The sequence below is a fragment of the Muscardinus avellanarius genome, assembly GCF_963383645.1.
Source record: "Muscardinus avellanarius genome assembly, chromosome: 7".
Classification (NCBI taxonomy): domain Eukaryota; kingdom Metazoa; phylum Chordata; class Mammalia; order Rodentia; family Gliridae; genus Muscardinus; species Muscardinus avellanarius.
Window position 1 is genome coordinate 66,718,680 of NC_137793.1, and position 23,883 is coordinate 66,742,562.

The following is a 23,883-nucleotide window of genomic DNA, read 5'->3' on the forward strand; positions in this document are numbered from 1 at the left end:
AAGCAAGCCAGTTCTGGAAGAGGAAGAAGAGTCCAGAGAAGGAAACACAGCCCATTAGGTAGCGATGAAAAAGTGCTCATTGCTCTAAACAAGATGGGTCTGGCAGCTCTTGCAGGGACAGTGAAAATCCCATAAAAGGCGCCTGGTCCCGGCCCCTGAAGCCTCCTGGAAGGAGGCCTTGGCAGGTGTCTCTGCAGAGGCTGAAGTGGCCTGGGACAGGCCAAAGAAAGGGGGAAGAGCCGGGCATGGTAACACACACTTGTAATTGGCTACTTAGGGAGGTCCTTTGAGAACCTGTTTCAAAATAAATCATAAAAAAAATAGGGCTGGGGGTGTAGCCCAGAGGTAGAATGCCCCTGGGTTCCATTCCCAGTACCACCAAAAAAGTGGGGGAGAACTGGAGGTGGCGGCGGAGGAGGGGAGAGGCTCAGCAGAGTGTTTCCACATAGCTGAAGGTTTCTGTAGCCTGCCAGGAAGCCTGCAGACAACAGAGGGATGAGTCTCTGGCCTTGACACAAAGTTCATGGCCCTGGACTGGCAGTGCCAATGGGGCCAGGGCGCATTATCCCAACAGCAGGGCGAATTTGATGGGGAAGGGACGGGCACGAGGCAGGAAAGGGATGAGCCTCACAGGGCGCCCTGTGCCTGGCAAGAGCACCCACGCTGCTGGGGCGATATGCTGGTCCACAGCCTCCCAAGGCCCCGCTCAGCGCCCCCTCACTTGTCATTCCACTTCCCAGTCCACTCCACTTCTCCCCAGGGATTCCGTATCCGGATCAGTTTCTGCAGGCTTCCTGCGCTTTCCACCTGGAGGGTCAAATGAGAGAGGAGAGACTGAGCGCCTGCCAGGCCTGGGGGGCCGCACCCCCAGCCCTTGACATGAGCTGAGGGGGCTGAGTCCATGTGAGGAAGGATGGCATAGTGGGAAGGGCTTGACCCAGACCCCCACTGCTGCCCAGCCTCGGAGGGCAGGAATTACAGCTCCTATGACCCGCTCTTGGAGGACTGGGAACATTAATCTTTGTCATCAGCCTGAGGCACAGACATGCCTGTTCTGGGGTCTGGGGCAGCACATTTCTGCTAAACCTCAGTTTACCTAATTGGAATAAGATGTACATTTGTCACGGGCTCTCAGAGAAGCCCACCACTTGTTGAAGGAACGTGGATGGGAACGAGCAGATGCAGTGTGCGAATCTTCTTGGTCTGTTTTGGCTCAAGGCTCATAAATGTTCCCCAGGCTGCCCTCAAATGCCTAAGCTCAAATGATCCTCCTGCCTCAGCCTCCCAAGTAGCTGGGACCACAGGGCATAGCACTGTGCCCTCCTAGTGGCTAGTGTGTGAATCCTGAGTTGGGTACTTTGGTACCAGAAAGGGCATTTTTTTTTTTTTTTTTTTTTGGTGGTACTGAGGGCGGAACCCAGGGGCTTTTCTACCTCCGGGTTATACTCCCAGACCTATTTTTTATACTTTATTTCGAAACAGGGTCTCACTAAGTAGCTGAGGCTGGCTTTGAACCTGTGTGATCCTCCTGTCTCAGCCTCCCAAGTGCAGGGATTATAAGTGTGTGCCACCACATCCGGCTCAGAAAGGGCATTCTGGACAACTGAAAAAAATGTAACTTTGAACCACATATTAGATCTTGAATTAATGTCTCATTTTCTTGGGCATAACAGCAGTGGGTTCATGTAGGAGAATGTCCTTATAAATAGCAGAGGGACCGTCAGGACCTCTGCAGTTTACCTGAAAATGGCTCAGAAAATTTCACACACATAGATAAAGATGATGTGGCAGACGTTAGCCACTGTTGAATCTAGGTGAGTAACGTCTCAATTTTTATTACACTATTGTTTCAACTTGTATAAGTACTTAAAATTTTTGGCATAAAAATATGGGGGAGAGTTTAAAAATAGAATTTAGAGATGGCTGGGGAGTATAGCTCAGTAGTAGATCATGTGCTTGGCAGGTACAAGGCCCTAGTGCCAAATCGAATAAATAGAAGAAAGGAAATGGAAAACTTAAAGTTAAATAAAAGGCTACTGAGCCGGATGTGATGATTCACCCTGTAATATCAGTGCTTGGGAGGCTGAGACAGGAGAATGGAAGGCTGGATGACAGTCTCAGAAAATAGTGAGACTTCCAGCAATCTAGTGAAACCTTGTTTCAAAACAAAATAAACAATAAATAAATAAAAATAAAAGGACTGGGAATCTTGGAGATAGAAAGCTCCTGGCTCAGTCCCCAGTTTCCCCTTCTCCATCCAGCTCCCCCAAAGACTCCCGGACATGTAGAACCCCTGTGGGCAGGTCTATTTAACAGTGAACTAAGACTGCTTGATCACATTTATACAAAGAGTAGAAGCAAGAGCTAGGGCAACCACTACTGTATACATCCTGTCGGGCAGGTCTGAGCACCTCACACATACTGGTCGCATCGCCACAACACCTTACAATGGATGTTATTACTATTTCCACTTTAAGGATGAGAAAAGGAAGAAACAGTTCAAGCGACTTGCCCAGGCTACGCTGCTGGCAAGGGGTAGAATCACCCTTGAACATGGTCGTACGAACATGGTCATACATGCTTTTGTGAGATCAGAGGGGAAAGCATTTTGAAGGGTAGAAAACACTATACAGATGCAAAGTGCTAGTTTTGTCGGCGGATCAGAGAGGAAGGCTGTAATTCTAAGACGAAGGATGCGCGCGTGGAGCTGCGACCAGCAGGGGGCGCCCAGCGCAGCCTGAGCTTGGGGAACACCGCGGCAAAGACGCGCCTGCGGCCACCGGGTGCAGTGCAGAAACCCTGACTCTCCCGCTGCCCTTACCTCCTCGGCCCCGGTGACCGAGTACGCGTGCCCCTTCACCAGCTTCTGGTACGTGACGGCCTCCGAGTCCGCGGCGCTGGTGATCTGCAAACAGCGACTGTCAGGGGCCACCCAGGTTCCCTCCTTTCTTAATGGCGCAGGGGCGAGGCCTGGGGAGGGGGCCGCAGAGCAGCGCTGGCCCGCACCTGAAGGCCCCCACCCTAGAACCCCGGTGCGGACCCTCCCGGAGTCACCAGGGAAAAGGAACAGCCTCCACCCACGTTCACGAGTGGGTCGTGCGGCACAGATTTCTGTAGGCTAGGAGGAGGGTGCACCCTGGAGAGAGGGTCTGTGGGTGGCTTGGTGGCTCAGGACAGACACAGGCGTCCTGATCCGCACAATGCAGTTGCTTCTGGCCTAAGTTCCTCTGTGCTTCTGTTGTATTAGAACCTCCTCAAGGCCACTCTTTTCCTGATGCAGTCTGCTAATTTTGTTGTCATTCATTGGGAAGAAGGGTTCCAGTAGAAAAAGTTTTTGCCTCAAGGCAGTATGCAGGAAAAGTTTGCAAATCCCTGCCTAGGGGGTGGGACAGAGATGTTGGTCCCAAGAGCCTGGGTTTCTTATTTGTATCCCCTTAAGGGGATCAGAACCCTGGGTGGACAGGGCTTGGTGTTGGGCACAGTGTTTGTCTAGAAGCTCTTGGGGACAGGACCTCCACCGCCTCCCGTCCCCTGGGAGGTTCGCTGGCAAGGATGTTATGAGGGAATGGTTCCTTCTCCAGTCTTCCCGAAGGTGCCTCCACCCTGGGGCAGAGTGAAGGGGAAGGCACAGGCCTGCAGGTGTGTGTCGGGTGTAGAACCTGCAGCCTTATCCGGTCTCAGGGAAACCTGTGGTCTGGGGATGGAGGAGACAGGAGATGGGAAATGGGCTGCAGAGGAAAGGACCAGAGGCACCCTCACCTATCAACTGCATCTCAGCCAGCCTGGCTGTTGCCTAGCAACCCCTGGCTTCCAGGGGGACAAGCAGCATGGTGGATGAGGGATGTATTCATGTTGTAGGTTGGGCAGTGGGTTTCCTCGGGGACTGCTGGGGCCTCCTTCAGCCAGAACTGACTGGGGGTGGGTGCAGGGAGTTGGGCTTACATCGATGGAGCAGCCGAGGAGAGAGCCTTTCTGCAGAGCCTTCTGGATAATCTTGAACAGGTTGGGAGGGGGCTTCTTCAACTCGTACCACTCAGCGATGCCTCCCGTGAAGTCCTCAAAGCCTTCAGTGGTGGCCCCCCCTGAGAGTGCTTCATAGCACCCGTTGATCCTGCAGGACGGGAATGGACGCTGTCGTCCCTCAGTACTGCCCCACTCCCACTCTGGTGCCCCCATTTGATGCTCTTGGGGCCCTCTACCCTCCTCCTCTGTGGCTTGTCTCTAACTCAAGGTGTGTGGGAAAACAAGACACAGTCTCTACAGTTACCACTTCCCTGGTAAGTGTAACTTCATTTTGTGAAGTGTTTGGAAAATCCCACAGAACCCTGTTGGAAAGACCTTACTGATTATATGCTCCAACCTCTCCTATCAATTTTTTTCTATATCTTTTTGTTTTTTTGAACCCAGGGGCATTCTACCTCTGAGCAACACTCCCATGCCTATTTTTTATTCTTTATTTTGAAACAGGGTCTCACTGAGTTGCAAAGGCCTCACTAAGTACCTGAGGCTGGCTTTGAACCTGCTCGATCCTCCTGTCTCAGCCTTCTAAATGCTGGGATTACAAGCGTGTGCCACCACGCCCAGCTTTTTTGCATATCTTGACAGGAAAAGAAAGGTCTGCTAATGGGTGGTTTGGCATTTAGAGTTTAAAAAAGAGACAGTTCAATAATGAAAGTAAATACTTGGGAGGCTGAGATAGGAGGATCACAGGTTCAAGGCCAGACTCAGCAACTTAGAGAGACCCTGTTTCAAAATAAAAATAAATAAGTAAATAAGTAGAAAGAAAGAAAGAAAGAAAGAAAGAAAGAAAGAAAGAAAGAAAGAAAGAAAGAAGGAAAGCTGGGCATAGTGGCACACATCTATAATCTCAAGTGCTTGGGAAGCTGAGATAGGAGGATCATAGGTTTGAGACCAGCCTGAGCAACTTAGTGAGACTCTGTTTCAAAATAAAAAAAATAAAATAAATAGGGCTGGAGGTGTATTTTGGAGGTTCAATCTCTAGCTTGGGGTTCAATCTCTAGTACCCCCTCAAAAAATCCTAAATATATATATATATGTAAGAGCAGCTTATATATATATATTTTTTGTATATATGATATATATATATGCAGCTGGAAGTATAGCTTGGAGGTAGAATGTCCCTGGGTTAGATTCCCTGTAGCAAAAAAAAAAAAAAAAAAAAAAAAGCAGCATGGCTGAGAAACTGCCCAAGCTAGTGCTTGTGAGTGCATCCCTCCTGACTTCCCAGAGCTGGGGTGTAGCGGCTTTCTTCCTCCAGCACTTGAGCTCTGTGGAGGTGTGAGCCCTGACCCTCCTTCCCTGCATGGAGCTATGGAGCTATTTGAACAGAAACCACTTGCTGTCTTGCACTGGCTTCTTGCGTGCAGTACTTGCTTGTCCTTCATAGAGAGAGCCTGTGCAGCAGGGTGGCCCTTCAAGGAGACAGACAGACTGGACCCCAGGCCAGCTGGGAGGGAAAGCACTTTGAATCAGCCAGACCATATATTCTGAGCAAGTCTCCACACTTTTCTTGTCTCTGCAATGGGTAGTTTTGCTACTGGCAAAGACTTTGCTACTGTTAGTTAATGCATATGCAGTAGGACTTGTCAAGGAAGTAAGTAGCGTTCCTTCTCCAGCAGTGCAGGCAGCAGTGTAACTTGTTCCTGTGCATTTAGTTAAAAAGAGTAATAGCTGCCACTTAGCAGTGTACTGTGTGGCCAGGTACCCAGCATGCATCATTTCCTTGAATTTGGAGCCAAATTTGAGCCAAAGTAGTCCTTTTATAGGACTTGTACATGAAATGGTCCTTGACTGGCTCCTGTTCCTCTGGAGCTGGGGCCGGGGGACAGGCCTGGGCTGGGCGGGGGGCACTTACTTGGCGTAGGCCTTCTCTAGCAGCGCGCTCCAGAACTCGCTCCCCTCGGCTGAATGCACGAACAGCAGCTCTCCATCCTTGGTGGGCAGCCTGTCGTCCACCACCACATCCACCCACTCTCCATACTGCCAGAACTGGGGGACGAGGGAGAGGCAGGGTGGCATGGAGCGGGCTGGAGGAGGAGCTGGCAGCAGCACGGGGACCCCAGCCTCACCTCCTTCCGGGCCCCTGCTGTGGCTCCAGGAGCCCGTCCTGAAGGAGACGCCCTTTCAATCTGCTGTAGGGGTGAGGGGCCTGTCCACGTTCAAGCCCACAGAATATTTCTCACTTATGAGCATAGAATGAAAAGCCACTTTAACATTTTGTCTCATGCCTCACATAATAGACTTTGTTCTTTTTTTAAACTTGGTAATGACTCCCTGAGTGGCCTGCCCTACCTTCCTCCTAGCCATCCCTAGAGGCTCTGTGGCCATCCAGGCAGGGTCCCACATCACTGGCAGCTTGGGAACGTCCTGCTCTCTCTGTCCTCTGTCTACGGGGACTGAAGAAGCAGGTGAGCTGGGGGCTGTGCAACGCCTGCAGCCTGCCACCAGCCTACCTGGAAGTGGAAGATCCCCGCATAATTTTCCTGGAAGCTCTGGTCCAGGGGGACGACTCGGGCCAGGACTTCTTCATTCAAGGTGAGGGAGGCGATAGCTGCCAGCAGCCAGCAGTCCCCTGGAAACACAGAGCCTCCGGTCAGTAATGCTGGACTCTCCTGGGGCCCGAGAGTGGGTGCGGAGGGCACTTCTGGGACGTGGACGCCAGGCAGGGGTGGACAAGGACGGGGAATGAGGTGAGCGGCCGAGTTCCCTCTGAAGCTCAGGAAGTTCCTCTGTGAAATGAGGACAGGTGTGAGCATGTGTGTAAGGCAGGCACACTCACTGGCTCCCATGGCAGGCACTCAGCACAGCAAACACCACCAGGAGAACCGCTGCAGGAAACATCATGCGGAGCACAGAATATCAATGCGGAGCACAGAATACCAATGCAAGGGGGTTGGGAAAGGGCGAGGATGTCTACTCCACTCTTTTTTTTTTTTTTTTTTTTTTTTTGCGGTACTGGGGATGGAACCCAGGGGCATTCTACTTCTGAGCTACACCCCTAGCCCTTTTTATTCTTTATTTTGATACAGGCTCTCACTAAGTTGTTAAGGACCTCACTAAATTGCTGAGGCTGGCCATGAACCTGTGATCCTCTTGCCTCAGCCTCCCAAGTACTAGGATTACAAGCCTGTGTTAGTCACCACACCTGGCTCTGCTTCCAGTGCACATTCAGCTGATGCAGAAGCCATCTTGCTTCCGTGGAGGGGAAGCCTATCAGAAAGGGAGCCAATGCAGAAGAGGAGCTGAGAGAGAGAAAGAGAGGAGGTCCTGGCGGCACCATCTGAGCCCCTGAACCAAGTTGGACCTGCCTTGGACTTTTCAGTAATGTGAATTGATAACTTCCTGTCTCCTTGTTACACAGGGCTACAAGTTCCTGCTACTTTACAGGTAGAAGAACTGGGGCAGGAGGCATTATTTATTGAGCCCTTCCTGTGTGCAGGCTGCTGAAGCTTCAGGTTCGTGATCTGATTTCTCCCTTGCAACAGCTCTGAGGACAGACAGTATTATTACTGCCTCTGAGTTAACGCCAAGTACACCAAGGCTTAGAGAGTTTACATGCATTGCCAACAGTTAAAAAGCTACAGGTAAAACTGTAAATAATACAGCTGGGCGTGGTGGCACACACTTGTAATCTCAGCATTTGGGAGGCTGAAACAGGAGGATTGTGGTTCTCAGACAGCCCCAGCTACTTAATGAAGTCTTTTGCAACTCAGTGAGACCCTGTTTCAAAATAAAGAAAAAACATAGGGCTAAGGGTGTAGCTCATAGGTAGAATGCTCCTGGGTTCTATCCCCAGTGCTGCAAAAAATAAATAAATAAATAAATAAATAAATAAATAAAATAAAATAAAAAAATACAGTTTTACTACTGGCAGATCTCAGAAGAAACCTTTTAGGTTAGTGAGGCCTTTATATGAACCAAACTATAGACTCTCTGACATGTTAAGGACACAGAGCCTGGAGAGAAGTTTGGCAGTACTATTTTTTAGCTCTGGCTATGGTGGTAGGAACAGAAATTCACCTGGAGGGCCTTTTCCTGCCTGATTCCCCAGGGCACCTCACATGGACTGGTGATCAATAAGACCGATAGCTTTAGGCCTTCATGAGCATGCCCGCCCCCCACCTCATCATACCCTCCACCCCGAGGATGTCCACCATGTGCCGGTGTTCCTGGGCCAGGGCCCTCCTTTTCAATCCAGTCTTCCTCCTCTAACATGGGGTCTTTTCATGACTTCGGTCCTTCCCTGGGAACCTGGAGCTGCCTGTGATTCCAGTTTTCAATGGGATTATTCAAGATTTTCTAGGAATCTTGCAAACTGTTTAGATTTGACTCTGTCGATCACACGGCCTGGTGGATGAGAGAGGCCCAAGTATAGGGACTCTGGCAACAGGAGTCCTGAGCTGTTACTCTTGCAGTTCCTCACAAGGTCCCTGAGCATCCTTCCAGGGACTGCCCAGCTCTGTCTGATTCCGATGGTGGCCATTTCAACGTCTGTGGGTCAGTCAAGTGCTTTTGTAATCTTGGAGGCCACAGCTGACCATGCTGCTATTCGATGGGGAACGTGAAGGACTGGCTTTGGTAGTGGCACAATTGTGTGTGTGGATCTGTGCTCAGTGAGATCTGTGCAGTTGTGTCAGGTGACCACTTGCCACCAGACCTGGGCGCTCTCACCACCTTGCAGAAGTCAGCACCCTGCTTTGCAGCCCTGGCTTTCTTCTCCATGTCCCTGAAGCAGTTCTCCTGCCTACTTGGAGTCAGGCCTCATCTTGCCCTGCCTTTTGGAGAGGATGGCTTTCCACATCCCTCTGTAACCTGTTTCCTCTAAAAGGATTTGTCATCCTAGAACGTTCCCTAGGCGGTGGAACTACAGCTTTAGACTCCGTTACCTGCTGGAGGTCACAGTCCTGGGAGGGGCAGAGCCAGGACCAGAACCTAGACCTCCCACTTCTAGTCTTTGTTCTTCCTACTGCAGGAATTAAGATACAAAAACAAGAACAAGAACAACAACAACAACAACAACAACAACAACAACAACAGCCAAGCAGCTAATGTTGGCACAACAAAGTTGGCAAAGAACATTGTACACATCTCAGTTGGCCTTCACACAAATCTTAAGAGATGGTTATCACTATTATTATCACTTTGGGGTGGGGGGTTGAAGAAACTGAAGCTCGGGAACGCTATAGAGTAAATAATTGGCAGGTGTTACATGCAAAAGCTCTGAATCCAAAACCTGGGTTTGGTTTAAGAACAATACCTAGATGGCAATTTATTTTGGTTGAGTATCTGACTCCTTCAACTAAAGAGATGCACTAGGAACAATCAAGTCCTTCAAATTTAAAACTAAGAGTACCATGCTAGCAGCTTCTTCAAGTCCTTAAGTCTCCTAAAGGGAGACTTAGAGGCAGGCATCTTGACTTTAAGAAGGCAGAAGCAAGCGTCTCACTCCACCAATCTCTTTAAATATCTGCTCACATAAGCTTTCTCAGCTGCAAGATCTGCAGAGTGATCACAATAGTTTACATTCACAAAGACTCGTGCACACGGGCCCTGTGCTAAAATTTTCTCAGCTGCAAGATCTGCAGAGTGATCACAATAGTTTACATTCACAAAGACTCGTGCACACGGGCCCTGTGCTAAAATAAATGTTTTGCACACATTCTCCCATCATCAGCTCAGGCCACTGTCACAAAGCAGTCCCGGGTAAGTACTTCTACCATTCTGTTTCCTAGTTGAGGAGACTAAGGTTTCAGGGAGTTGAATGGCTCAGATAATGAACTAATGTCACACTGGCCTGTGCATTAAGACTTGCTTTGAAAATAGGCTGGTGTCAGTTTCAAATTCACCTAATTCAAAGGACACTGTTTTGGGACTTTTGTCCTTTAGAGGAGACCTGATTGTGTTTCAGCATCTGCTCAGTGCTCTCTCACCAGCTTCCTGATCCAGCCACCTGAAGAGCTCTGGTCACAAGAAGCCCCCCTCCCCCTCCACACCACATCATCTTAGCCTCACTCTGCCCCAGCCTTCCTGGCCAAGGGTGCAGGCCTTTGGTTTTCTCCATCAAGGTCAGAATCTACCCTAAAATCATTTATGGAACATTTCTCTTCTGGCTATTTCCACAGAGACTTGCACCTGCGGAGGTGCTGAGGTTGGAGAAGCCCAAGGAGTCCTTCTCAGGAGGGCCTGTCTGGGCAGTTATATCCAGGTCAGGATAAAACAGGCTGGGAGGGGCCTGATAGGGAATAACTTAAATACTACAAACTGCTTAGGGCTCTAACCAATTTAGAGTGGTCCTCCAGGCCTCTCTGCTGGGGTGTGCAAAAGAAAGATGAATAGGTTTTAACTTTTACTGATTTGTAAGAGATTCTGGACTTTGGCTAACAGTATCTCCCTCTTGTTCATTTGTCTCCATTCTCCAGGCACACAGAAGAAGCTATGGCAGAAAGGAGGGTGGAGGGCCACCCAGACCTTGGCCCACCTTGGGGGACCGGCTCTGAACAGCAACTCAGAGGCCCCAAAGTCCTCAGTTCTCTTGTGGTAGGCAACCTGGTTGGTACATAGGTGCAGTCTGTCCTTGCTGTGGGTAACCTTTTGATCCCTAGTTATGCCATTTATTGTACTAGTATTGGAAAGAGGTTTTAAAATATATTAATGTACCAGTATTGGGAAAGATTTCCAATTTTGATAATATATCGTTTGTACTAGAAAAAGCCAGGACTGTCAGGAAGGGGGGACTTGTAATTTACATTTCTAAAGAGCCAGAGAAGAGGTTTCTTTACATTTCTAAAGAGAGACAGCCAGGCATGGTGCCCCCCCCCCCTGCTTGGGAGGCGGAGACAGGAGGACCATGCTGGTTAGGAGCCAGACTTGCTGGCTTAAAAAGGCCCTGTTTCAAAAAAAACCCCCCAAAACTATATATATATATATTAGGAGGTCTGGGAGTGTAGCCCGGAGGGAAAAGGGCTTCCAGGAACCCCAGTACCACCAAAAAAAAAAAAAAAAAAAAGAGAGAGCGAGAGAGACAAATGGCCTAAGGGATGGGAGGAAATCCCAGGTCCCGGAGTTCTTTGGTATATTCATTCGAATTGCCTCCCTGTGCCATTCTTCCATGGCAGAGGGCTATAACTATCTTCTGTATCTCTATCTTTTAAATAAACTTCTTTAAATCTTCAACACCTGTCCAAGCTATGCATATTTATTCTTAGCTTAGGACAAGAACCTGCGGTTTTTCTGTTTTTCTGTTTGTGTAGTTGTGTTGGGGGAATTAATTCTCCCCTCACACACCGAACACATTTCACCACAACATTTATCTCAGAACAGAAACAATTGCCTTGGGACCGGAGTGCTGGACCCTGGTGATGGAGTGCCTGGTCAGCTCCTTCTGCTCACCCCTCCGTATCCAGTCTATATCCGCCATGTTCTCTCTGCTCAGGGACTGATGGGGATTGAACCTGTATTGATTGTTAATAAGAGCTATATTAATGGCTAATAAGAATAAGCTTTCATACTTAGGCAAAACAATAAAATCCTTTTCTCTGCCTCTAAGCTGTCAGCCAAGAGCTACAGCTAATACTGACCTTGGTCAGCTAAAAGTTAGCTATTAGCACAAATAAACATGAAATGTTAAAACAAACATTGAATTCTCATAGTAGTTTAAAGTTAAGAGAACCCTATATTAATTACAAATACACAAAGAGTTATAGCCCAAAGCCTCCTTACTTTAAAGACAAGTTTTCAACATAATAAGTAACTTCTTGTTAACCAAGTAGCACATCTTGGTCATAAATCTAACAAGGAAGGTTTGCACCATGGAGATAATTGGTGGGCCTGCATCTGCATTTATAAGAAAAAATTAAACATAAAGAAGCATAGTCAGAAAAAAAAATCTAAAAAGCAAGGGAGTCAGACTATTGGCAAAGCAGGACTTAAGGAGATAATAAATCCTTATAAAACTATTCTGTGTTCAAAAACTTCAGTGTCTTACTTTTTTTTTTTTTTTTGGTGGTACTGGGGTGGAACCCAGAGGCTTTCTACTTCCAGGCTATCCTCCCAGACCTATTTTTATATTTTATTTGGAAACAGGGTCTCACTAAGTTGCTGAGAGCCTCACTCAGTAGTTGAGGCTGGCTTTGAACCTGTACAATCCTCCTGTCTCAGCCTCCCAAGCGCAGGGATTACAAGCGTGCGCCACCACGCCCGGCGTTCAGTGTCTTATTTTTAAGGAACTCCACTGTGTCCTCTCTGAGGCAGTGCTTTGAGTGTTCTGTCTCTCCTTTCTACCTTTGTAAAAATAAAATTTGCTTAAGCTTGTAGCAGTATAGTTCTATTTTTTTCTAAACTAGCTAAGAACAAGAACCCACGTTGACATCCTAAACCATTACAGGGACTTCTGCAGGCTCCAAGGGCTCTGGCTGCTGGGAGGTTAGTTAGTGGGGAGCCTGGAGGCCAGAGCAAGGAACGGTAAGGCCAGGCCGGGTTTTCCATGGCTCCTTCTGAGCTTGCCTTGGCTCAGGGCCTGTATTCCTTAACTGCAGGTCTCTCGGCACCCTCAAGGTGGCACTGTGCACAATCTACTTCGAGTCCTGGAGTCCTGACAACTGTCCCCCAACTCTCAGGTCCTGGCCCTCCCTGGGAGGGGCTCAGCCATGCCTCCTCCTCTGATTCCAGAAGCTTCCAGATCCAAACAGTTCCTTTCTAACAGTGTCCAGGGCTCCTCTGGCTACTTGGCTGGCCCTGGCCAGCTGTTTGTCCTTAATTACTAACTCTGAGGTGTGGCAAGCCTGCCTGCAAGGCCTTAGACAATCATTTATCCTATTTGAAAAAGTAGTCCATGTTCTTAGCCACAAACACTCATTAAAATGCCTTTCCCTCAAGTTAGTCTATAAATTTAATGTGATCCTAATAAAAATGCCAAGAAAAGTTTTAAAAACTTGAACTTAGAGGATTGTAAAATTTATAAGAAAAAATTAAACATGAAGAAGCAGAGTCAGAAAAAAAAATCTAAAAGGCAAGGGAGTCAAACTCTATCAGATGCTGAAACACATATAAAGAGCATAGAATTGAGCATGAGTGTTCAGATGGGCAAATGGCACAGAACAGAAGATCCAGGAACAGTTCCAGATGTTGGAGTTTAAAAAAGATAAATTATTCACACATGAAATTAGGACTGAGTGGCCATCCAGAAAATACGCAAGTTGTAGCTCATCTTTCACAGAATAAATTCTAAATGGATAGTATTTATAGGCAAACATTTAGCATTATCTATCTTAAATATATATGTATATTATTAATATACTCATAAACATGGTAAGCCTAGTCATTTGTATTATTTATATATTTATTATATACTTGTATCTTATTTGATTAATATTTTATTATACTTACGCTATTATAGTTTTAATGTAAGTACAATATTTACATAAATCAATAAAATTCTAGCAAAGACAATAGGAGAATTATTCTGTTATAATTACAGTGAGTGGAGATTAACTATCTCTGTAACTTGGAAGCCATACAATGGAAAAGTGATAAGTTGCTGGGCGTGGTGGAGCACGCTTGTAATACCTGCGCTTGGGAGGCTGAGACAGGAGGATTGCACAGGTTGGAAGCCAGCCTCAGCTACTTAGTGAGGCTCTCAGCAACTTAGTTGAAAGGACAAAGTTTGACCCTACCAGAGACCACCTTGTAGCCAAGAGATTTATTGGAGGGGCCAGCATGAAAGGAAGAAACAAAGAGAGAAAGAGAGAAAGAGAGAGGAAGAGAGCAGCAGAGTTGGGGAGAGAGAAAGAATAACAAAGGAGAGAGGGAGTGCGGGCTGGGGTCAGCGTTATATACGGGCTTGTTGTTACGTGTTGGGGGCTGATAGGCTAGGAGAAATGCCTTTTGAACTAATTGGCTGGGGTCCCATTGGGAGGGGGTCGTGCAGCCAGGTAATTGGCTCGGGTCAGTAGGGAATGTCCCTTTCACTGGCACCAGGAGAGGGCAGGTCTCCCAGGTAACTGAGCAGGTCCAGTTGGAGGGGGGATGGTAGCTTATCTGGTCAGACCAGGGCCCCCTGGGAAGCCTGCTCATGGGGGGAGGGGGCTTCTGAAGTAAGAACTTAATTCATCTAACATTAGTGAGACCCTGTTTCCAAATAAAGTACAAAATAGGAAAATAGGTCTGGGAGTATAGCCCAGAAGTAGAATGCCCCTGGGTTCCACCCCCAGTACCACAAAAAAAAAAAAAAAAAAAGAAAGTAAGAAAGAAAGAAAGAATGAATGAAAAGTGGTAAGCTAATATTTAAGACAATAAAGTAAATCTCATCAACCACATTAAAATAAAAAAAATCCCACATGGTACAACCCACAATAAACAAAATCAAAGTAAAAAGGTAACATGGAAAAATATTTGTTAGAACCTAGACCAAAGGTAAAAATTCCTGACATATAAAGAAGAAAGAGCCAAACTCAATAAAAAAATCAAACAAAGATACAAACAGAGTTAATGGGATAAGGAAAAACATTAAAAAGTACTCACCCTCATTCACCATAAAAGAGATGTAAAACTACACTGAGAGGACATTTTTTGTCTTTCATAATGAAAAGTTCAAAAAGTGTGACTTCGGGCTGGGAGCTTATGTGGTCGCCTAGCCTGTGTGACCCTGTCTTCTGGAAAACCAAAAGGGATTTGATTACCTGGAGAGGCTTGGGGAGCACACCCCCATCTCATGAGGGGGTCCAGGGGTGCTCCTGCAGAGGCCTCTGACAGCTTCTACCTCCAACCTGCCCTGCACACACCTCCAGAGCGAGATGAAGCCGGCAGTGCTGCCCTGCTTGTAACGGCAAGGCTGGGAGCAACCTGAAAGTTCATCCATGGAGGCCAGGTGGGAGGAACTGTGGCCCATCTCTACAACAAAATGCAGCCATAAAAGGGGAAAAGATGCTATTTGTTGATATGAAATGATCTCCAAGATATGTTAAGTTAAAAAAAAAAAAGATACAGAACAGTATGTATGATGTACCAGTATTGGGAAGAGGCTTCAGAATGTACTAATGTACCAGTATTGGGAAAGATTTTCAATTTTCAAAATATATCTTTGGTAGTAAAAAAAAAAAAAAAAAAAAAAAAAAAGCCAGGAGATTCAAGGAAAGGGCTGCAGATCTCCAGGCCACAAGGGTGATAAGTGAGAGAATAGAAACCTAGGGCCTTTTTACATTTCTAAAGAGAGGCAAACTTCCTCAAGGATGTGGGAAATCCCAGATTCCAGATAAGCAACTTATTTTGGAGTGTAACAAAAGGCGTGGGGGTCTGTGCCAGAGACAGAGCTGCCCCCCACCAACCCCAGAGGGGACAGATCTAGTCGGGTCAGAAGACTGGTTATAGAAATACTCTATGTCCAGGAATCTTCAGTGACTTGTTTCGGGTCATCCCACTGTGTCACTCTGTGGCGTAGTGCTTTACTCTAAGCTCTACCTTTCCCCCTTTCTAATGGTGCCATAACAGTTACAACCTGTATTTCTAATAAACTCATTTAAATCTTCAGCAAGAGTCCGGACTAGTGCATATCTATCCTAAGTCCAGGACAAGGACCTGCAGTTACAGGAACAGTTTCTGGAACAGAGGTCCCCGGTAACAGTTTCCCCCAAATGGTAACACTCCAAACCGTATCATTTTTGGCGCCCACATGGGGCACTCTATCTTTGGAGCCAGTGGCGCCTCCAGCTGACGGCCTGAAGCCACTGCATCTTGAAGGTTAGTAACCCTCCCCAAAACGTGATCAGATCCTGGCGTATGACTGGATTACTGGTGCCAACAGGCTCTCTGGAGGTGATCATGGAGACCCCCCAGCCATTGCTTAACACTTACCCCAAACCGTAACATGATATACTAAAAGAGGGGAAAATAGGGAAAATGAAAAATATGAAAAGGAAATAGATGTAATAGGAATAAGAAAATAGGAATAGGAAAAGGAAATAGATGTAAAGGAATAGGAAAAATACATGATGGGGGAACACAGTGGGTTACCCCTCTTGGTAACTTATCTCAAATCTAGTTATTCTTGGATGATCTGTTATATAGAAGAGCAGTATGTCAGCTTCATGAATAAATTACAGTTTTATCACAAATTCTAGTTATAAATTCTAGTCATCAATAGATAATTGAGATTATGTTGAGGAGATAGAAAGGAAATAGGCAGATAGGGAGAAGGCCTTGGTAGAAAAAGCTAATTTCCTGATTTTCCTGAGGGGCAACGAATATCTGAAATTCCAAAGGCTCAGAGATAAGAAGGACCTGAGCTTCCCAAAAGCCATCTGTTTATTAATCAACAAACCCAGGAGCAAGTCTGACACTCCTGAAAGGAGATTCTTCAAGGACTTGCAAATACCCTATGCAAATCCTGAGAGCTGCTTCTCAGAATTCCCCAAGTCACCCTAACCAAAAGAGGACTCGCAAATGGTCGGGCAAAGGCCCTAGTCGGCCAGCAAAGGGGGCTTTTCCCTCTCGGGACCCCCTCCCCTTTTGGGGAGCCGTTCTCTCTCTCGCAGGTCGTGTTAGCCCTGAGAGAAGGCAGAGTGCATCTGAGGACACGTGGCTCGGGCGACTCTTGAGTAGTGACCTGAAGGCCTCTGCTGGACATCAAGGCTGACCAGAGCCCCTAGGGGTGACCTGCACCTCTTTTCTGGCAGATCGCGTGGACTCTGGGAGAAAACAGTTTGCAACTGATGGCACTTGGCTCGGGCGACACTTGGGTAGTAACCTAAAGGCAGCTACTGGACGCCAAAGCCCCGACAGCCCCTTTGGGGTGTTCAGCCACTTTTCCCTATTCCCTTCTGGCAGATCGCGTGGACTCTGGAAGAAAGCAGCCTGCAACTGAAGGCAATTCGGCTTGGGCTACTCTCAAGTATTGGCCTGAAGGCAGCTGCTGGACCTCAAGAGTTCTGACCGCCCCTTTGGAGTGTTCAGTCATCTTTCCTCATTCCCTGCTGCTTCCAATAAACCTCTTACTCCCCTTCCTGAGGTCTGCAGGTGATTCTTCGCTCACCGTAGACAAGAACCCTGTACGGAGATGCCGAGTTTCTTCTCAAGGAACTCCGTTTCATCTATGATGAAACTCCAGGTTTCTTCTCAGGAAACCCCCTGTTTCATCTTGGGGGGCTCAGAAGAAACCCCCGTTTCAATGTGAGTACTTATAGTAAAAATAGCTTCATATCAGTTATTCTAAAATGAAAATTAGCTGGGCATGGTGGCGCATGCTTGTAATCCCAGTGCTTGGGAGGCTAAGACAGGAAGATCTCACAGGTTCGAAGCCAGCCTCAGCTACTTAGTGAGGCTCTCAGCAACTTAGTGAGACCCTGTTTCCAAATAAAGTATAAAATAGATCTGGGAGTATAGCCCAGAGGTAGAAAAGCTCCTGGGTTCCACCCCTAGTACCACCAAAAAAAAAAAAAAAAAAAAAAAAAAAAAATTATTTTTTGGTAGAGGTTTTCTATAATAATTGGTTTATGCTGAGATAACAACTGATAGTCAATCAATTGGCTTATTCCAGTATCCCTCCAAAGTGTGTTCTGTAGAGACTAGGTCCTCAAGAAGTTAACAGGTGGCCAGGTGGTGATACATGCCTATAATCCCAGTACTTGGGAGGCGGACACAGTAGGATCTCAGGTTGGAGAGCTGCCTCAGCAGCTTAGCAAGATTTTCAGCAACCTAGTGAGATCCTGTTTTGATGATGTAGAACAGAAGAAATAAAATTTAAGGTAGAAAAGTGATGCATTGGGAAGGAAAGAGAGATATGATTTTAAAATCTGAAATCTTCCGTTTAACAGAGCTTCGTTCTTCTTAAAAAGCCAGGCCCATACTTTTAAATTGTAATGGGCTGACTTAGGAAATTCCTGAGGCAATTCTTCACCTTTTGTCTGCCTCCAGGAAGATTCCCCCAAAGAAAGTTAAGCTCTTTTTGTTAAAGAGCCCTGGCAGCCCCAGCTTCCTGTCCCTAGGAGTCCTGTCCCAAAAGTATTTTCCAGCCGGGTGTGGAGGCGTACGCTTGTAATTCCCGCGCTTGGGAGGCAGAGACAGGAGGATCGCGCAGGTTCTAAGCCAGCCGCGCACACTGGCTTAGGAGACCCTGTTTCCAAATAAAAATGTAAAAATAGATCTGGGAGTATAGCCCGGAGGTAGAAGGGCTTCCAGGAACCCCAGTACCACCAAAAAAAAAAAAAGAAAGTATTTTCCACCTTTTGTGAACCAGAAAGCTTCAAAGAGGCCACCACCCCATGTGCCCCTGGCCACCCCTCTCCAGAGGGCTTATACTAAAACAGTATAGCTCTGAGGAGCTCTTAGCCATTTTAAGCCATTCTGGGCCATTTTGGAGCAGCTCTCGGGCAGCTTTTGTACCTTTTAGTCTCTCTCCCTGCACTGTTCTCATGCTCTGGAGATGGTTCGCATTTCCCCTGAACAGGTATCTTTAATTAAAACCTTAGCCTTTATCTCTGCCTGGTGCATTTTGATATTCTTTTTGCCATGAAAGCCAAGAATCCACAGAAATTATCGTGTTGCCCATGACAGTTTCAAAACAAAAACAAATAATTTAAAAAAAGCTTGAGGGGCCGGGTGTGGTGGCGCATGCTTGTAATCCCTGTGCTTGGGAGGTGAAGACAGGAGGATCGCGCAGGTTCGAAGCCAGCCATGCTGGCTTAAAAGACCCTGTTTCCAAATAAAAATATGAACTAGGTCTGGGAGTATAGCCCAGAGGTAGAAGGGTTTCCAGGAACCCCAGTACCAGGTCTGGGAGTGTAGCCCAGAGGTAAAAGGGTTTCCAGGAACCCCAGTACCAGGTCTGGGAGTGTAGCCCAGAGGTAGAAGGGTTTCCAGGAACCCCAGTACCAGGTCTGGGAATGTAGCCAGGAGGTAGAAGGGTTTCCAGGAACCCCAGTACCACAAAAGAAAAGAAAAAGAAAAAAGGAAAAGCTTGAGGGTATAACTTGAAGGTAGAATGCCTCTGAGTTCAATTCCCAGTAGGACCAAAAACAAACAAACAAACAAAATTAACAGGTATTGTTTGAGAAATGAATATGGTGAAACAAGTTTGAGAAAGGCAAAGCTAACCAAATTAAGTACAGAGAGGCATATTTCAATATAGTCACAAGGTGACTGTCCCGGGGTGACGGAGAGGGGCATAAAATGCATGTTTCCCAATCTTCTTTGACCCTAGATGCTCTCTTACTGCTATCTCACATGGTCAGTGCCTCCTGGAGCCCACTGGAAGTGCTGAATTATTTAGTGAGGGGATGCTGCTAAGTGATTTGCAGCTGGCCCACCTGGTGGGTTCTCCAGGAAGCTCAGCTGCTCAGCTCAGCTCAGCCAATGGGTCCCAACATGGAGTGCAGGGCTCTGTGTGCTTTTGACAACATCTGTGCCTTTAATTTTTTCTCTAGGTTGTAGGGTTCCCTTTGGAAGGAGGTGAGGCACAGGTAAATATAATTCTGCCAGAGTACAGCCCTGATATTCCATCTCTTGTCTGCCTTTCTCAGCTGGAGCCTGACACTGGGCTCCGTCTGTCAAGCGCCCTGGACATGAGCAGGACAAGGGTCAGAGAGGGGTCACTGCAGGCGCTATTAATCCATTGGATGTGCTCTTCGCCTCCCCAGTAGAGGGAGTTGGGTGGCAGTGACATCTCCTTTAGCAGGCTGCTTCTGGATAGGTACATGATTACAGGCCACAGGGTCCTGCCTGGGGGCTCCTGAGTGGCCCGTGAAGGCATGAAGTGCAGGCTAGACCACTTGGCCATTCTTCTACCAGGCTTCTCCAGCTAGCTAGGCTGTTCTGGAAAGCTCAGGCCACACAGCCCAAGAAGCTGCCTGTGGAGGAATCCCATCTGGTGCTCCACTGGCCTCATGCTTAGCCAAGCAGGGACCTGTCTGCAGGGGCCTCCCGCCTCCTCTGCAGCAAACTTCCAATACGTCTAGTCTTCACTTCTATAGCAGAAGAAAGGGCCTATGTGCCTGCATTTCGAGATCAGACTTAGGCTGCAGATATCCATGGAGAGGGAAATCTTGGGTTTAAAACCTCTAATGCAAAAATGACAGAGAGCAACTTTTGGGGTTGGTGGTGTGGGTAGGAGAAGAGGGTTCTGAGAGTGTGGCGCTATGTCACTTTCATTGTTGAAAAGAAATCTCCAATGAGAGATGGTCCAGGGTCTCAAAGCCAGGCTTGTGCTTTTATCAGAGTCTCTGCCTTCCCTGCGAAGCGCGTGCCTGGCAGAGGCTGGGTTTACTCCCTCCAAGAATGGATCCCCTCTGGCTCCTCACTCCATCTGTCACTTGCCCACACACCTGCCTGCCTCCTGGCACCAGGAGGCACCTGTCTTGACTCCACCCTCTCAAGGTTCCTCAGGTTCTGGGCTCTGGGCGGCCCTGGCACTCCCTCCCGCTGGCTGGCACTGTTCCTTGGCCCAGTCTCTGGCATCTCCCTTCCTGTACTCTCCAGGGCTTGAGCCTGCCCTCTCCACAGTGTCCCAGGTGCTTCTCTGTCGCATTGTGCTAGGAGGAGGCAAGCAAGGTCTCTTGAGCTGAGAGCCGCAGACCCTGAGCACAGAACAAGGAGTCACCCCAGGCAGGGGCACAGATCAGGCTGAGAGGCGAGCGTGCCAGGTAAGTGGGGCTGGTGTGCTCAGGTATGTTTGCTGGTCATCCCTTACTGCTAGGCACAGGGCTAATGGCTCCATGGGCACTCCACCTCCACTCTGGACCTTCAGGTGACCCCCCAAGCCAGAATGGAGTTCAGTATAAAGATCTCTGAACTATTCCCAGGATGCCTGACCAGAGGCTGGTGAGTGTGGGTGTAAATTATGTGCTTTTCTAGGGAGAGGAGTCGGATCCCATCTCAGAAGGATAAGAAACAGCACAGCCAGAACTGGAATCCAGGTCTCGGCTCCAGCTTAGGGACTACTACTCCTGCTATGCCTCAATTTCTCTCTATATAACATGGATTTGATACTAATAATCTGCCTTTCCAAGTTAAAAATAATGGAAGAAAAAATATAAAGCACTTAAAACAGTGTTTTAAAGTCCTTGCTGTTTTTTATTTTTTATTTTTTATTTTTTATTTTTTGGTGGTACTGGGGTTCCTGGGAACCCTTCTACCTCCAGGCTACACTCCCAGACCTATTTTATATTTTTATTCTTAAGGCAGCGAGGTTGGCTTTGAACCCACGCCATCCTCCTGTCTCTGCCTCCCAAGTGCGGGGATTACAAGTGTGCGCCACCACGCCCAGCAAGTCCTTACTGTTTTTATTCTCATTATGCACAAACCTTGCCATATTTGGCAGCTGTGTCCTGGAACAGGGTGAGTCTGGGGTGGGCTGGGGTTGAGGCGGGGCTGTGACTGATGGGGAGTGGGACCCCAGAGAGACCAAGTGCAGTCTAATCATCTGAAGCCTCCAAAGCTCTTCACAGGAAAGGAGCGCTGGCCACGTGATGAAATAAAGGTCAAGGAGGAGCACAGGAAGCCTGAGCGCTGATACCATGGCTGGAGACCCAAGAGCGCCAGCTACAGGAGGCGACCCCACCCCTGGGCCAGACTCTGCTACCCCAGGTGAGGCAGGTCTCTCGGTCCTTCCCAGCTTTGTCCCCTCACAAGGTGAGGGGGAAGGGCCACCTTCCTCCTGAGAGCCACAACGTGTTTCTGCCTGTGCCCTGCCTGTGGGTTCTCCCAGCACCATCTTTGTGCCCATAGGGAGCCACAGTCTGTCTGGATTTCTCCATTTACCCAACAACTACTTAGTGACCTTCGCCTGGCCCACGTACTGAGATTACTTAAAACATGGACCTCCAGGAGTCTCTTCCAAACCAAATTTCCTCTGCCTCTTCTAACTTGCTCAAAGGTTGGGGCGTCTGGGGTGTCACGTGGCCGCCTCCCCTCCAGACTCCTTAGGCTCCCTGGTGAAGGATGCACTGTCTAGGCTGGGCTCACCCAAGGGCTTGAGCCAGGAAGCCTACAAACAGGACCCTCCCCTGGGACAGGGCACTCCCCCACAGACCTGATGAATGCCTCCTTTAAGCTCAAGGTCCTCATCTGAAAAGAGAAATTCATTCGGGGCTGGTCGGTAAATTTCCAGAGCCGCGCTCTGGGCAGTCTCTTGCCCTGGAGGTTGCCTCAGCGTCCAGCTGCGGCCGGCTGGGGGTGCTGCAGGAGACAGGAGGGCTTCCCAGGGGGAAGACTCCACATTTTTCCTCTTTTTCCCTTCCTCCAAGACTGTCTTTCCTTCACTAATAGGAAAGCAACTCCGAGTTGGGAAGCCCCCAGGGAATCCAGGACATGGCTAGGCTTCTGACTCAGCTATCCTTGCTGTGGCCTGTCACCCTAGAATGCAATGGCCCAGTGAGTCCCAGCGGGAGGACAGCTGTGGGAGGGCAGGGACCCGTGGTGTCCAGCCACCCACTGCGGAGCCTGACCCGGCATGAGCAGGGTACAAGCCCTGAACCCTGAGGCCTGCACAGGGAGCTCTTGCTCAGTGAAATAAGATGCAACACACACACACACACACACACACACACACACACACACACACACCATCACATGCACATTACACTGTGCCACACACACATAACACCAGACGCACAAGCCACAAACACACCACACACAGCATACTACATGCACACCACACGCACTGTACCACACCAAACATCTACCACATATCCACCACACACATACACACCATACACACACAACACATACACTACACCATATTACATGCATATTACACACACATTCCACACAACACACACATACATACACACACGCGCGCCTCATCTTGGAGAAAGCAGATGTGCACTGAGCCCAGAGCTGGCTGCACCACTCACAGGAGCCTCCCCCTCCTCTGTGCCCCTCGCTGTTACTCCCCCCCTCTGGCCTCCACAGGTGCACCTCTGTCCTGTCCACGCAGGCATGGGCATCCTTCTTCCTCCAGGCAAGCTCTTGGTCTGCTCATGCACCCGTCACGACAGGCCTGTGCAGGCAGCTAGCCCAGCCAGTGGGGAGACGGGAGCAGGATTGCAGAGGAGGGAGAGCTGGGCTGGACCTCTCCCCTCTGCACCATGCCCTCAGACCCAGTAAGCAGGAGCACAGCTCCCCGCTGGGTCCCAGGAACACCTCAGGCCTTCCTTCCCTTGGCCCTCTCTCCTAGTTATCCCTTGGCATTCATCCTTTGGGGCCCCTCTTAACCTCCTGCTGTCCTGTGGTAAGGACCACCGTGGTGTGGTCCAGCTGACACCTACTGCAGCAGGTCAATACGCATCTAATGCACCTGTCTACTATTTGCTTCCACCCTCCCTTGATTCCCGGAGGACAGGGCCTCTGGCAGCAATAAAACTAAACATAGGCTGACACCCAGAATGGAGTCCAGGTGAGAACTAAGGCCTGTCCTGGAGTGGTGGGGGACCAGGGGGAAACGGAGGCTTAGGGACAAAACGAGGACCCAAAATAAAAAGGACTGTATGTGGGGCGGGGAGAAGGAGGCAACAGTCCTACACAGAAAGGACTGTGTTTTTATTTTCCATTCTTTTTTCCTGAAGTCCCAGTCCTCGGCTCTTCCTACAACAGGTACCCAATAAAGATGGCTGACCAGAAACTGAGGGGCAACTGCTGGACTGTGCAGTCAGAGCTCCTGGGCGCCTCAGAAATGTGTGGGTGGAGTCTGGAAGCTGGCAGGTCAGCCCCCCTATGGAGTCCCTACCACTCTGCACATTGGAAAGTCCCGGAAAAGATCCCCAGAACCACGATGCGCTAGTGTCCCAGCAGCCTTGGGTCTCCATTGGTAAAGAAAGAGATGGCCATTATTCAAAGGATCTTGCAGTTCCCATCCAGAGGTGACCTCTCTCACCTCCC

At 48.4% G+C, this 23,883-nt stretch overlaps 1 protein-coding gene across 1 annotated transcript in view; it reads right to left on the reverse strand.

Moving 5' to 3' along the window:
- Positions 1-23,883, reverse strand: part of CAPN2 (calpain 2) — a gene marked incomplete at both ends in the record, with an annotated part of 59,055 nt that overhangs the window by 20,819 nt on the left and 14,353 nt on the right. The window contains 5 exons of the mRNA XM_080698556.1: positions 722-807; positions 2,822-2,905; positions 3,943-4,111; positions 5,876-6,009; positions 6,474-6,592. Coding sequence (XP_080554682.1) covers positions 722-807; positions 2,822-2,905; positions 3,943-4,111; positions 5,876-6,009; positions 6,474-6,592 — 592 coding nt within the window. The remainder of the gene's footprint in view (positions 1-721; positions 808-2,821; positions 2,906-3,942; positions 4,112-5,875; positions 6,010-6,473; positions 6,593-23,883) is intronic.